Genomic DNA, 15433 nt, shown 5'->3' with positions numbered 1-15433 from the left:
GAAAAAAAGAACATTTGGAGTTCAAACCTTCAATGTTGGAAGATCACAACCTACTGGGAAGCTGCGATTCAGCCCTCCCGTCTGCTTGGGAATCATTGTCCACCTACAGTGGGCACTTCAAAGCATTTGAGAGATACCACCAACGCGACCTCCACAAAATTCCCAAACCCACTGGCAGATAAGTGAACAGATGTCAGTGCCCTCATCCGATGCGCAGAGGCTCGGGTTACCAGGGTGTCTTCAAAACCTTCTTTGAAAAGTGTAAGAATGTAAAAAAAAGCGTGAGAAGTTTAAAAATAATGATAGATCTTACTCTATGTTTGGTGAGGTGTACTGTAAACGTTAGAGATACGAGAGTTTGCAGATGCTGCAATGGGCAGCAATAAACGAGATGCCGGAGGAGCTCAGGGGTCGTGCAGAATCTTCGTCCAGATGACGCGTCTTGACCGTCCATTTCCCTCCACAGATGCTGCATGACCCGCTAAACTCCTCTAGTATCTTGTTAGTTTCTGTGTAAATGCTACCTGTGTAAACCAATTGGCCCTGAATAAGAATACAGCACGGTCTGTCCAGACACTCCCATTTAAAGATCCCAATCTTAATGGACGCTTTATACTTGCATTCAGCAGCTTTGAATTCCTGGCGCTCTGGATGTCCCGATAAAACTGTAAAGAATTTCACGAGTCTCCTCCCTCTGTTTCAGGTGAGCAGAAGGGGGCAAGGCACACTTGGCGTGAAGTGTCAGCGATCCACCACGCCCCGAGACACTCGTAGGTCCCATTTAAAGAGACGCTCTCGGAACCGCGGCTGTTTGTCGGATTACTTGCAGACCAGCGAGTAGGGAGACCGGGCCAGCGGCTCGGTAATTTTTTTAGTAACTAACCGCTGCATGGTTCGGCTCGGTTCATTCAGTCGGTTGGTTTCCTCACCGGAGTCATGAAGAAAGGTCGCAAAGTGCCGCCGGTCTGTTGTTGTTTTAAGACAAGTTAAAACCCTTTTTTTGAGAGCTGGGGGTGGGTGGGTGGGAGAGATCAGTCTCGCAACAGCACCCAGTCACCGCCTGCTTTGCTTTGGTGAGTGCAACTTATGGTTTGAAAGGTCTTCCTTCCTTCTCGATGTCAGGCGCCGGCCGATAGTTTCCCTTACCCCTAAGACGCTTCCAGGTACAGCTGGCAATGCACTGCAGGGAGGAGAGAGGCAAAGAGAACCTGCGCTAAAACCTTCTCCAAAAACTCTTAACAGACACGTCCTTTAGGAACACTGCCGCCGCCACCGCAGCATCAGCCCAGTGACAGACCTGCCGTTTCAGAGCTGTCACTCAATCGGAGCGGCTGTCAGAGTCGTCGAGCTCTGGAACAAGCCAGTTGTTGGATTATAGGCTTGTTCCGTCACTCTTTGAACTGAATGCGATATGAAGCTTCCCAGTGTCTCTTTTTATGTTTACTGCTCCGGCACGTGTACCTCAGTTCTAAACACTCAAAAATAGCCTAAATCTACAAAACTAAAATCTCTCCCACATTAATCTTGGCAACTGGAAACGTCAACCCTTGACTTTAAGTTTCAGTTTGAAATTAGTTTAAATATACGGACAGTTAAAGCTTTGAGGGATGGGGACCAAACGCGGGCAAGTCGGTCGGCAAGGACGTTGGGGTGAAGGACCTGTTTTCCTACAGTAGTACTCTTCGTATCTAAATCAGATTAGTTTCTCGATGTGTACATATTTTTGCACTGCTAAAATGTAATGATAGACAAGTTGTTTGAGGTGTCGACGTTTCTTTTAAAACTATTTTTCCTCGGTTCAGATGTCTGGGTTTTCTGAGCTAAGGCAAACGGCGCGATCCATCCATGGCAGCCCGCTGTTGACATTTCATGCGTCCCCATGTGCAGGCAAGCTTGTTATTCCCAACTCCCTGTTTACTCAGCTCGAGTTCTCTCAGGTCTCCTCAGCATCCGCATATTAAACCTTATCAGGCGGTGATTTTTCCTTGTTCTTGCCTCCCACACTCCCAGCCCCACCCCCTGCAGAAACACCTGTCCTAACCTGTGATCCCGTCTTCCCGCTCTGTTTATGGTCTGGAGACTCTCAAAGTCCTGACTACTCTTGTCCTTGAGTTAAATTTGCTGACTCTTCGGAGTAATCTCCCCGCCCCATAAAGGCCGATACCTTATTCGGCCTGATATCTTAAAGCCCATGCCCTGACACATCGTGCCTCTCCTCTGTCTTCAGTGGGCGATCCATGCCCACCCACCCTTTGAATCTCCTGTGCCACATGTCCCCACTGTCTTCATAATCCTTCTCCCCTCTCTTTCCTTCCTTCAGCTGTGCTCGGTCTGACGGCCCGAAGCTCTGACCCGCCTGCTTGGGCGTCCCTCCCACCCTGATGTCCTCCGAAACCAAATCACGATGGAGTGGCTCCCCTTCCCAGGCGAGCGGAGCGGTCTGCAGACCGACCATGTTGGAGATGTCCGAGAACACGAACATACAGAGGAGCAGCAACCCCGAATGCACGGCAGACAAGTCTCCAGAGAGCCCAGGAGCCGGTGAGGTGATCATTGACTCCCCCATTCCCCCTAAGGCTATCACCCTACCGAACCAGATGTCGTTGTACAGCACTCAGAAGCCCTTCTTCTCTAAGGTCAACATCCAAGGCAGAACATACAACTTCTTAGAACGGCCCACCGGCTGGAAATGTTTCATCTACCACTTCACAGTGTGAGTACAACTTCATAAAAAAAGTGCGATGTTTTGCAAACTTTGTCCATTCTCGCCTTTTCGCAGAAAACGAGAATGTCAGTTTAACGCTCTTATTTTCGTCGATTTTTGAATTTCGTTCAAGTTTTAGACTTTTATAATGTACTAAACGGAAAGTAGGGAGAGTGAGATTGTTTAGTGTCTGACAGAACCTACCGAAAAGCCGAATTCTGGTGTATCAGAACTGATGACCGTAAGACTTTTTGTCTTTGAAATAACTACAATTCGGAGTTAGTTAGGTTGAGCTCCATTTATCTGGTGTTGAGATGTCAACGGTTATAAAAATATGTCCCTTTCTAACAATGTTGCTATGACCTACGCAAGTATTAAAACTGATACCAATGCAAAACTGTTTATTGGCAAAGGTTGAGAGGTTTGGCATGAACGGTAGAACCCCAGTTAATTCTTTAAATACATTCCGTGAATTTACATATATACATATATCCTTGCAAAAGGTGTGCGGGATCAATAAACGATTAGATTGAACTAATTTGTTTACCTTGGTGAACTTTCTGTGAATAGTGGCCGGGTTCTTTTTTTATTGAATGAGATTGGAAATCTTTTGACTGAAAGACCCAATTGTTTGCGATTTTTTTCTGCTTTGACCTTCCTATCATATCGAATCGTGTTCACAAAGCATTTTCTTTATAGATATTATTCTTTTATGAGTAATATTTGGAAATGGCATGGCACACCTTTAAACGCATTACTTTAGAACTTCTGAAAGTAAAGGCAACCTTAAAAAGAAATCTCAGTATTCTTTCTGGATCTTCTCATTGCATTATAGTTCACAGAAGCATAGAGTCTTACAGGGTACAAGAGTTTTTACAGTACTTTGAATGTTGTTATTTAATTTATTTCCAATGCCCTTTCAGACGATTGTTGGCAGGTTGTTCTTGTGAGAATCATTAATCTTGGTTGGTCTGTGGTAGTGGCCCAGGCGGGGAAGCGAAATTATTAAAGAGAAAAAATGTTTGATCGTACTACTTTTCTTACTAATGGGGATGTGATGGGTGGAGGTAAAAATCCATCCTTAAAGAAGTACTGCCCTTCGTTGGCAAAAAAATCTGGTGACGAAGTACATTTTAGCATTGTCCTTGCAAGCAAATGACCTTCCAAGTTATTAATGTGCTGTGTGTAACAGCAAACGCAACAGGCCATCTTTTCACTCTCTACCGCTTCAATCCGGTGACATTTTTCTTTTCTGATTGATGATCATACAAAAGTCAAAGTAGGTTTGATAATCCATTTATTGTAAAAGTGTATGGTGCTTAAAATAAAGAAGATATTGGCAGTACAGTACTGGAGTGCTTAGGACGTGGAACTTTCTACCACATGGAACAGTTGCACAGAAGTTGTTGGTCAGCTAAGTGTCAATCCACGGAGAAGAGAGTAATCGTGGGCAATGCCTTTAGAGTAAATTGAAGAAAGAGAAGCAGAAACCTCCTATAAAGCCCAGACACCACTGATATTCTGAACTATAATTTATGTGCTATAACTGCAAATTCATTCACTTAGACCTATCAGCAATGCAAAACTTTGGTATATAATAAACTCAAAACCATTGTGTTAGCTTTTTATAGATTTATATTTAATAACCATCAACGAGTTTAGGTGACATAATTGTCTCATATAAATGTAATGAAATCATTTTCAGTAATTCTGCTGGTGTTAGTTGCCCTTCAGCCCAAATGATCTGACACTTGTAACTGGTAAAGGAAAATCGAGCAAAAATAAAAACAATGGCATCTGTGTGGAAATGTTATGTGGAGAACTTCTTAAATTGAGGTGTTTTAAGGCAAGCCTTAATTCTATGGGAAGGTTTAACATGACATAGATTTAGCAAATAACACATTAACATACATATTCTTTAGACAGCACACAGTGAGTAAGAGGGTCCTGAAAAGGAGATATTGATATCACAATCCCATTCTTTATAAGTTAATAAACTTGGTAAACCAGCCCGTCAAGGAAATCTACAAACCGTGGAGGCCCAACACTTTTCTGAACAAGAGGGGTGAACAAAAGAACAAAGGATGTTGGAAATACTCAGCAGGTCAGGCAGCGTCCGTGAAGAAAGATAAACTGGTAGTTCAGATCAATAATTGTTCACCGGATTTTAATGGCGTGACTAGGTAGTGAAAAAGGTTTAATGTTGTGAATTCAGCTCAGATGAAGAGTCACCACTCAAAATATCGGCGGTCCATTTCCCTCTACAGATGCTGCCTGACCAGCTGAGTGCCTCCAGCACTTTGTGTGTTGCTGCAGATCACAGCATCTGCAGTCTCTTGTTTTGTCTCTCTTCTTAATATTGGTAATCTTGCTTAAGGTCAAAAAGCTACTTGCAACACCGCTGTTATGCCCTATCTTAGATGTTAAATCTGTTGTTTCTCCCCATTCTCATGGACCAAGCATTTCAGGCATCAAGCTATCAAATCTACCTGATATTATTTGGTGCTGGATCACTAACCTTAACCCGTAATAAGCTCTCTCGGCCTGTGTGGGGAGCCAGAGAGCATTTGCTCCTTAGTTTCTAGAGTACCTTAATTGGTTAATTGTTGTTTAACTTGTATTGTTAATTGTTTTACCTTGTTAATTTTAATTTGATAGTCTCGGTTCTTCCGGGTCATCTGTACTATTTAGGTAAATGGTCTTTAGCACTTATTGTGAAATACTAGTTTGGAGAATGTTTCTGTAGGAATTCTTATGTATAAACTCTGTTTGCTGTCTCTACATGGGAGTCTGTCTTTCCTCTGCACTTGCCAGCGCGCATGGTGACATAACCAGATTAAAGACCTTAACTATCCCACATCCAACAAGTTGAGAAGAGTGCCATATTTACTCTTAGACATGCTTTGAATTGTACATTTGACCATTGCTGATCATTAAAGGAACTGATCCATTAGAGAAGCTGGATGAATGACAAAACAGATGAAAATTTGAACAACAAAATATGGAAAATGGGGAGCTTGTCTCTATAACAAACTGAGGTGGCATCATGTGCCAAAACACAAGCTAGTGGAACATCTTATTGGGTCTCCCTGTTTGCACAGAGGATTATTCACCTGTCCCAAGAAAAGATTTCACCTCTTTAATTCAGTTGAAAGTGATGTTTTCTCAGCAGCAGTTATAGAGCAGTGCTCTGAGAAATCTTGGAGTTGGTCAGTCTGCTACATGTACTCTTGCTTATGGCTGGTGTGGAGTATAGGAAATCTGGAAAGAAAAAAAAATCTTATAAAAGGAGGCCCTTTATTGCATCTTGTGTTTCAGGGTGAATTAGCATATTATTTAAGACCATAAGACCTAGGAGCAGAATTAGAACATTCGACCCATCAGGTATACTCTACCATTCTGTCATGGCTAATTTATTATCCCTCTCACAACCCCATTTTTCTGCCTTCTCTCTGTAACCTGTGATGCCCTGACTAAGAACCTATTAACTTCTGCTTTAAATGTATTCAATGACTTGGCCTCCATAGCCATCTGTGGCAATGAATTCCACAGATTCTCCGCCCTCATACCAAATGAATGTTATTTTATTACACATACTGTATATTTTGTGTGTGTTGCTTTGGATTTCCAGCATCTGTGGAATTTCTTGTGTTAATGAATAGTAATGTTGTATTTGGCTTCCTTACTACCAATGCCACCTGCAAGTTAACCTTTAGAAAATCCTGCACAAAGGCTCCCAAGTCCCTTTGCACCTCTGAATATGCTCCCCATTTAGAAAATAGGCTGCACTTTTATTCCTTCTACCAAAATGCATGACTAAAGATTTTGCTGTATTATATTCCACCTGCCATTTCTTTGCTCATTCCCCCAATCTGTCTCAGTCCTTCTGTAGACACCGTCCTACCTCAACACTACCTGCCCTTCCACCTATCTTTATATCATATGCAACATGGCCACAAAGCCATCAATTTCTTCATCCAGATCATTGATATACAATGTGAAACGAAGGGATCTGAACACCCACTCCTGTAGCATTCCACTAGTCACTGGGAGCCAACCAGAGAAAGCCAGTCAGCCAATCAACTATTCATTCGATTATCTTTCCCATAATGCCATGGGCCCTTATTTTGTTAAGAAGTGTCATGTGAGGCACCTTGTCAAAGGCCTTCTGAAAATCCAATAACCAACATCCCCTGAATCTCTTTTTCTGTCCTGCCAGTTATTTCCTCAAAGAATTCCAACAGATTAGTCAGGCAAGGTTTTCAACATGCTGATTTTGATGTGCCTCCAAGTACCCTGAAACCTCATCCTTAATAATAGACTTCAACAACTTTCCAACAACTGAGCTCTGGCTAACTGGCCTATAATTTTCTTTCTTCTGCACAGAATTGCAAAAAAAAACAAAACTTCCCTGTGCCCAAGGAAATGAAAGAGAAAGATGTATCACGAGCAGGGTAAACTTTCGATGTGTACAGATCTTGAACCTCTAGCACAAGCAAAAGCTCTGCTCACCTTTATGCTAGTGCTATTAATTGCAACTTTTTCCAAGGGGAAATGAGAGTTAAACTTGCTAATTAATCACTACTTATTTCACATAAGTTCAAGGGCAAAATATTAGAGTTGCCAGCAATCTAGCATTCAAACCTATTGTAAATAATCAGAAAGTCAGGCTGCACCTGCGGAGAAAGAGATGCTGTGACATTTCTAACTGATGACATCAGAACTATTCTGACAGAGGGTCACTTGACAGATACAATCTTTGACCATAGCCCATAACATGTGAACCTGCTGCATAAATATACATCAATAAATTGGTGGCTTTATCAGTGATGGCCACACACTATAATTAAATAAGGGAAATAAGTGTCTGGCCAGATAACAGATATCCTCATAATAATCATATATCATTTTCCTATGCTTCACTCATTCATTATATGTCCTGTCGTATGACATGGGCGATCGTGGTTTTGACCTTGATTGTCTTCGGCAAATTTCTCAAAAGAAATGATTGGCCATTGCCTTCTTTTCAGCAGTGTCCTTACAAGATGGGTGACCCCCCATCCATTATCAATACTCTTCAGAGATTGTCTGTTTGGCAACAGTGGTTGCATAACCAGGATTTGCTATTCATTTTTAATATCTTTTCCATCCAGCTCAATCTGCAAGGAATGTAGGAATATGTTAGGAAGCTTTGAATTTTATTTTAAAAATACAACTTTGAAATTAGACATTGAGGAAAATCCCATTTCAGTGATTAGTCAGTGAAAATAATCAAAATAAAAAAAACAAATCTTTGACTAGTAGACTTGTTAAGAAAAGTAAATGTCGTTTTTCTATTGACCTAAGCTTTTAATTTCATCTAAGATCTTGAATGGATTGGTGTGCATTAGATATAAGGAAATCAGATAAACTTGGATCATTTTCTCTGAAGGACCTGATTTTGAGAGGCATAGTTAGGGCTTATGGTCAGTGTCTTTTTGTCAGGGTGAAGTGTGAAATTCTAGAGGCATAGTTTAAGGTGAGAGCGTGAAAGTTTAAAGGAGATTTGTGAGACAAGATTTTTTACACAGGGAGTGGTAGGTGCTTGGAATGTGCTGCCAAGTAGATGGTAGGTGCAGATCTGATAGTTTGTTAATGAGGCACTTAGACAAACACTTGAGCAAATATGTAACAGAGATAACGACTATATCCAGGCAGATGGGCCTGGTTTAAATTGGCATGATGCTTTGTGCAGACATGGTGGGCTGAGGGACCTGTCAAAGAGTTTCAGCCTGAAACGTCAAATGTGCTTCTTTCCATCGATGCTGCCTGGCCTGCTGCGTTCCTCAGCATCTTGTGTGTGTCGCTCGGATTTCCAGCATCTGCAGATGTTCTCTTGTTGTGGGCAGAAGGTCCTGTTCGAGCGCTGTACTTTTCAAAATCAGAATCAGGTTTGTTATCACCGATATTTGCTGTTAATCTTGCTGTTTCATGGCAGCAGTAAAGTGCAAGACATAAAATGCAACTGAAAGTTACAATTTATTAAAAAATAGTGCAAAAGAGGAATATGGAGGTAGTGTTCATGGACCGTAAGGAAATCTTATTTGTAGAAGGGACGAAGTTGTTCCTAAAATGTAGTGTTTGTCTTCAGGCTCCTGTACCTCTTGTCTGATTGCAGCAATGAGAAGGGAGCATGTCCCAAATGGTAAGGGCCTTTAACGATGCTTGAGGCACCACCTTTTGAAGACGTTCTCAATAGTAGGGATGGTTGTGATGGAGTCGGCAGAGACCACAGTCTTCTGCAATCTCTTTCAATCCTGTGCATTGGTGCACCCATATCAGGCTGTGATGCAGCTGGTCAGAAAACTCGCCATCATATGCCTATAAAAATTTGCTCGGAGTCTTTGGTAAAATACCAAATCTCCTCAAACTGCTAAAGAAGTTACGGTACAGCTGTTGGCAGGCCTCCTTCATGATTGCGTCAATGTGTGGGAGATGTGGACACTCAGGATCTTAAAGCTGCTCACCCTTCCCACCAATGATCCCTCAGTGTGGAATAATGTGTGTTCTTCTGTCTTCACCCTCCTCAAATCTACACTCAATTCGTTGGTCTTGCTGACATTGAGTGCAAGGTTGTCGTTGCACCCACACTCAATCAGCTGATTGATCTCACTCCTGTATGCCTTCACATTACCATCTGAGATTCTGATAAGAACAGGTTTGATCTGTGCCCAGCCATATCGTCAGTCATGAGTGAAGAGAGAGTATAGCAGAGAGCTAAGCACGCATCCTTGAGTTGTGCCTGTGCTGATTTTCAGCAAGGAAAATCAACACAGCTACATCTGTGTTCAAAAGAACTATGTAGTCACTAGGCATGCTTTTGGCAGAAAGGTTTGTGGGGGTAGCAACTTGTTTAAAAAACAGAACTGGAGAGATCTAGAAAATGATGCGTAAAATTGATAAAAGTCACAATAAGGCAATAAGGTGAATTGAACCCTTGTAAGAGATTATGTGGAGTTCTGTTGTCATCGTCTATATATGCGTAGGTGCAGGATAAGTGCCAGAAAAGAATGACAGTGACGATAACAGAATTGAGGCTTATGTTTCTGAATAAAGACTGAGGTATAAAATTATGGCAAGTGTTGATGCCTACAAAAGGTGTTCTCTGCTGTGGGAAAGTCAGAGGTAAATATCATCAACGTAAGGTAGTCAAGTCACAAAGATATGTCGGAAAGTAAATTCTAAAAGGAGTTCTGATTATGAAAGGAAATAGATAGGTTAAGTAGGTAGTCAAAGATTTCATAAATGTGGCGAATAATTTTGGAAAAAAAACTGCAGTATAATTGTAAAAATAAAAAAGAAGCCTGTTATCTAAGTGGTGTCAGATTGCAGAGCTCAGAGATACAGCGGTATATGGCTGTGCTGGTGTAAGACTCTCCAAAGGTAAGTATTCAGATCGAACAGGTAATCAAGGAAACTAAAAGACACGTTTTCTATACTTTGAGGAAAACTGAATATAAAAGTAGGAAGGTTATACTTCAGTGATGTGGTGCATTGGTATGACTATCTCAGGAGCACTGTGCACTGAAAACAAGAGAGGACTAACAGAAACATAAACATTTTGAGCAGCAGCTTAAAGTTTATTTCGGAGGGTGAAATGGAGATGCAGGGTGTTTGAAATCTGGAAAACACTGCCTCAGAGGGTAGTGGAAGTAGGAAATCTGACAATATTTTGGAAGAACTTGGATGAGCACCTAAAATGGCAGACAAGGCTCTGGGCCCATTATTTGGGATAATGGAATACGAACACATATAGTGGCCACTTTATGAGGTACCTCCTATATCTAATAAAGTGGCAACTGAGTGTATGTTCATGGTCTTCTGCTGCTGTAGCCCATCCACTTCAAGGTTTGGCGTGCTGTGTATTCAGAGGTGTTCCTCTGCACTCCACTATTGTAACACGTGGTTATCTGAGTTACAGTCACCTTCCCATCAATTTGAACCAGTCAGGCCATTCTCCCCTGACCTCTCTCATTAACAAGGCATTTGCCGTTCACTGGATACTTTTTGTTTCTCGCCCCATTCTCTGTAAACTCCAGAGACCGTTGTGCGTGAAAATCCCAGGAGATCAGCAATTTCTGAGATGCTCAGACAACCCTGTCTAGCAACAACCATTCCACAGTCAAAGTCATTTAGGTTATATTTATTTCCCATTCTGATGGTTGGTCTGAACAACTGAACCGTCTGACCATGTGTGCAGCCTTTTATGCATTGAGGTTCTGCCACATGATTGGCTGATTAGATATTTACATTAACGAGCTGGTGTACAGGTACAACTAATAAAGTGGCCACTGAGTGCATTCATTTAAAAATAAGATGCAGAAATTGAAGAATCCAACGCACGGTGTATTTTTTACACCAAGGAGTTCTAATTTTGTAACACATACTGTATGCCAGACAGTGACATCTCCACTGTGTTTAGTATGACATTGCACCATTACTGTGCACTTTACACAGGTAGGAGGACTGAGTTGGCAGTAAAGAGATTGGCGAGCAGGAGCTGGCGCAAGAATTGTCCATTTTTCTTAATTCCATAAAAAGAAAGATACCTGACAGACCATCATCACGATTCAACTAACTGAATTGTCAGATGAACCAGACTTTTATAAGTTACTGTTCCCATTTCCCAATGTTTGGAGTGCAGTCTGTTCAACCTAGACCAGGGGGTTCCTAACCTGGGGTCCACCGAACCCTCCATTAATGCTAGGGGTCTGTGGCATAAAATGATTGGGAATCTCTGATCCAGAGCAAATTTTGTGGAGCATGTTCAGGGCGAATTCTGTTACAGGTCAGAGCCTTCACTGTATTCATTATTTTTATCATTCACATTCTACGTAGAAAAGTGGCCACTGAGTGTAGATATTTACTGGTCAGCATGGACATATTGGACTGATGGGTCTGTTTCCATGTTGTTTAACTCTACAACAAAGATTCTGTGAATATTCATCTCCTCATTTAAAGAATGATGTAAATGTGTTAGAAGCAGTTCAGACGAGCGCTGAACTAATAAATTAAATGGACATGTTGTTATGTGAGTAGATGTTAGACAGGCTGAGATCACATCTGAAGAAAGGCGTAAAGCCTGACTTATACTTCTGCGTCAAAGCGACACCATAAGTACTGCGTCACCGCAAACCCTACGCAAAGCTGACATGGATCCCTACAAAAGAGCCTGCGTTGCTGCGACGCGCACCTCTCCCAAAATGTAACTACACATCGCGGCAACGCAGAACGCAACAGCTGTGTTTGGTCCGCCTGGTAGCATCGCATGTCATCCTATGGTGCAATAGCTTCCCATTGGGCGACTGAAGGGCAGGGAAGGAACTCTGGCTGCAATGCTTTCCATAAAGTTTTACAGACCTCCGAAATTATGGAGGACACATTTTGCTTTTACAAAAAAAGACGCTCGCTTCTTGTTTACCCCGAGAAAGACTACCATGACCATAAAGCCTTGCACGGGCAGGTGTGTGTGCATGCTTGACTTGCGTGAATTGCAGAGCAACGCAGACACACCAACACACAAGTATAAATGCTCACAATGTGCGTAAGTCACTTGCGTAGGTTACAGCGTCGAGTTAACGCGGAAGTATAAATCAGGCTTTAGAAGTGTACGATGGGGTGAAAGAAATGCATAAGATTTTCTGAGGTTTTGATAGGGCTGATTTGGAGAGGACTTTTTCCTCTTGTGGTAAAATCTGCAAACTGGGATCTCTGCTTCAAAAGGAAGATTATCCACTTAAGACAGAGATAAGGTGAAATATTTTTACCTCTGTAAATCCAGTCAAACCAGAGTCTTTGAATGTTTTTAAGGCATACAGTGGCAAGCAAACATTTGGGCATTTGGGCACCCCGGTCAAAATTCCTGTTGCTGTGAATAGTCCTCTGACCTAAACATCATCGAAAATCTGTGGATAGACCTCAAAAGAGCAGTGCATGGAAGACAGCCCAAGAATCTCACAGAACTAGAAGCCTTTTGCAAGGAAAAATGGCGAAAGTTCCCCAAGCAAGAAGTCCCCCAAACAAGAATTGAAAGACCCCTAGCTGGCTACAGAAAGCATTTACAAGCTGTGATACTTGCCAAAAGGGGTGTTATTAAATACTGACCATGCAGGGTGCCCAATCTTTTGCTTCGGCCCCTTTTCCTTTTTTGTTATTTTGAAACTGTAAAGTATGGAAATAAAAAAGTAATCTTGCTTAAAGTATTAAGAAATGCGTCATCTTTAACTTTATGCCTTTTGGAAATTTACTCGCTTAGCTATTCAGAGTAACAGAAATTTTGACCAGGGGTGCCCAAACTTTTGCATGCCACTGTAGATTATTGATTAGCAAGGGTGGTGAGTTTTGCAGAGTTTAGGCTACAGTCAGATTGTCAAGATCTTATTGAATAGTTTTTCAGGTTTGATGGGCAAAATGGCCTCCTCCCACTTCTATTTTGCATGCTTATAAGTCTGCATGAATCCAAAGAGAAACTCCTTCACCCAGAAAATGGAGAGAGTGCACCACACAGAGTAACTGAGATGACTAGTTTTGAAGCACACCAGCATTCAGAAGAGACTATTTCTTTTGGGATGCCCCAGTTTACAATGATTTCTGCAACCCATCCTTCCCTTCCAGTAACTTGTTCTGGTACGACCATACACAGATCTAACACCTGCCCTTTCACTCCAACACGGATCAGGGCCTTTCCAAATGCAACAATGCTTCACCTGTACTTCTTTAATTTCAGCATTAGATAGTCACTTCTCTCGCTACAATGCCATCTACACTGAGAAGACCAGGCACAGATTATAAATAAACACTTACATTCCATCCACAAGCACCTTTATTCTCAACCAACTATACAATTCCAGTACCACTCAACATCTCCTTTTTTTCTGACATGGGAGAGCCATCTGGACTCAATTAATGTCCAGTTTCAGAAAATGATTCTGCTATGCTATGCTTTTTTTTCAATTCTAGGCTGTGTTTTCACAGTAGAGATTGACACAATGTACATTGGGAAAAGTCAAGATAACATCTGGCATTGTTATACTTCCTCCAGACCCTCCTTTTACCTCAGTAAATATGTTTTATATCACACTGTTATCCATTTCATCCTCTGGTATTTCCAGCATTATCACCCATCTCACCTTGTTTACTCCTTCCATTCTCTTTCTGTTTTCCTTCACATTTCCTATTTCTGATGTACGATCATTGATTAGAAAATTGTTTCTCTCTGCTGATATTACCTGACTTATTCTATTTTCTGGATTTTCTGCTTTCATTTCGAGAAAACGCTTTGTAATAAAAAAAATAAATCATGGACTTCAAGCATTTTTAAAAATCAGATGATGTCACTTGTCACAGGAAAAAATGTTAATGGGATTAAACTTAATGAAAGTTAAAAAATGGTATAATTAATACATTTTGTAATGTACTTAAACAAACTATCTGTGCCTGAATAAACCCCAAGAGAACAAGACCTCCAATCCTATTTTTGAAAGAATAAACTACGTGGACTTCGGCTGGTAAAATTCGGAGAACTATATGATGAAGTAATTGTATTTGTAGCTCACTTATCAGGACCTTAGAATATCCCAGAATGATTTATAGATAATTAATTACCTTCAAAATGTCATCGCTGTTGAAACATGCTTTACAAGCACTACTGAGAAGTTTTTCAGAGAATCTGCTTCAGTGAATTTCATTGAAGAATAAATAATAGCCAGATACTCCAGGAAATCTTCCTGCAGTTCTTAAGAAATTAAATTTAAATTTAACGGCATCCGTTAGTCTTGCGAGACCATGGATCTGCACCTGGAAAACTTTCACTCTCCAGGGCACAGGCCTGGGCAAGGTTGTATGGAAGACCAGCAGTTGCCCATGCTGCAAGTCTCCCCTCTCCACGACACCAATGTTGTCCAAGGGAAGGGCATTAGGACCCATACAGCTTGGCACCAGTGTCATCGCAGAGCACTGTGTGATTAAGTACCTTGTTCAAGGACACAGCACGTTGCCTTGGCTGGGACTGGAACTCACAACCTTCAGGTCACTAGTCCAATGCCTTAACCACTCGGCCACGTGTCCACACTCTTAAGAAAAGTATAATAGGAAATTTTCTATTTGTATGAGAGGCCATTTGGTTCTTTAGTTCAATTACATGTTTGATGGTCCTGCACTCTGTACATCACTGAGTCATCAGCCAAGGTTATTTATTAAAGTCTTTGGAATATGGACTTGAACCCTTTATATTATGACCCTGATGAGAACTTATTGTTATGAACCATGATTGACATATGGAGGATTGCAGCACACAGCTTTGAAAAGTACAGTAGTGCAGCATTGGCAGAGTTCTGTGTATTGGATAAGTTAATTCTTATGTGGGATATTAAACTGAAGCCGGTTTCTATGTTCCACTTGTAATACTTTGAAACTATAGAGAGGTTTTAGGGCATCTTGGTAACTACACCGTATTCAACCAAAGCCTTCAATGATAGGGTGTGGCAAATGGTATGTTATTGTATTTTTTTGGCATAAGCAAAAGCTTGCATTTATTTATTGGGCTCATAATCATATCCTCAGGATATTCCAAAGTGATTTATAATTACTAAGTCAATTCTGAGTGGTAGTTACTATTATTATATTACATCAAAGTGATTCATTGCTTGTCAGGCATATTGTTTTTTAAATTTAATGGCACGTTTTCTTTGT

At 41.3% G+C, this 15433-nt stretch overlaps 1 protein-coding gene across 5 annotated transcripts in view; it reads left to right on the top strand.

The window, feature by feature from the left end:
- The first annotated feature begins 781 nt into the window (after positions 1–781).
- LOC140205086 (potassium voltage-gated channel subfamily KQT member 1) overlaps positions 782–15433 on the top strand; it is an 851833-nt gene continuing 837181 nt past the window's right edge. For 4 of the 5 annotated variants that reach the window (XM_072272253.1, XM_072272251.1, XM_072272254.1 and 1 more), the window contains exons 1-2: positions 782–1073; positions 2321–2713. In XM_072272253.1, coding sequence (XP_072128354.1) covers positions 2382–2713 — 332 coding nt within the window. In that variant the 5' untranslated portion in view covers positions 782–1073; positions 2321–2381. The remainder of the gene's footprint in view (positions 1074–2320; positions 2714–15433) is intronic. The other variant, XM_072272252.1, reaches the window with a different exon arrangement.

Source organism: Mobula birostris, chromosome 11 (assembly GCF_030028105.1).
Source record: "Mobula birostris isolate sMobBir1 chromosome 11, sMobBir1.hap1, whole genome shotgun sequence".
In the NCBI taxonomy this organism is placed as follows: domain Eukaryota; kingdom Metazoa; phylum Chordata; class Chondrichthyes; order Myliobatiformes; family Myliobatidae; genus Mobula; species Mobula birostris.
This window is presented reverse-complemented; position numbering and strand designations above follow the sequence as displayed.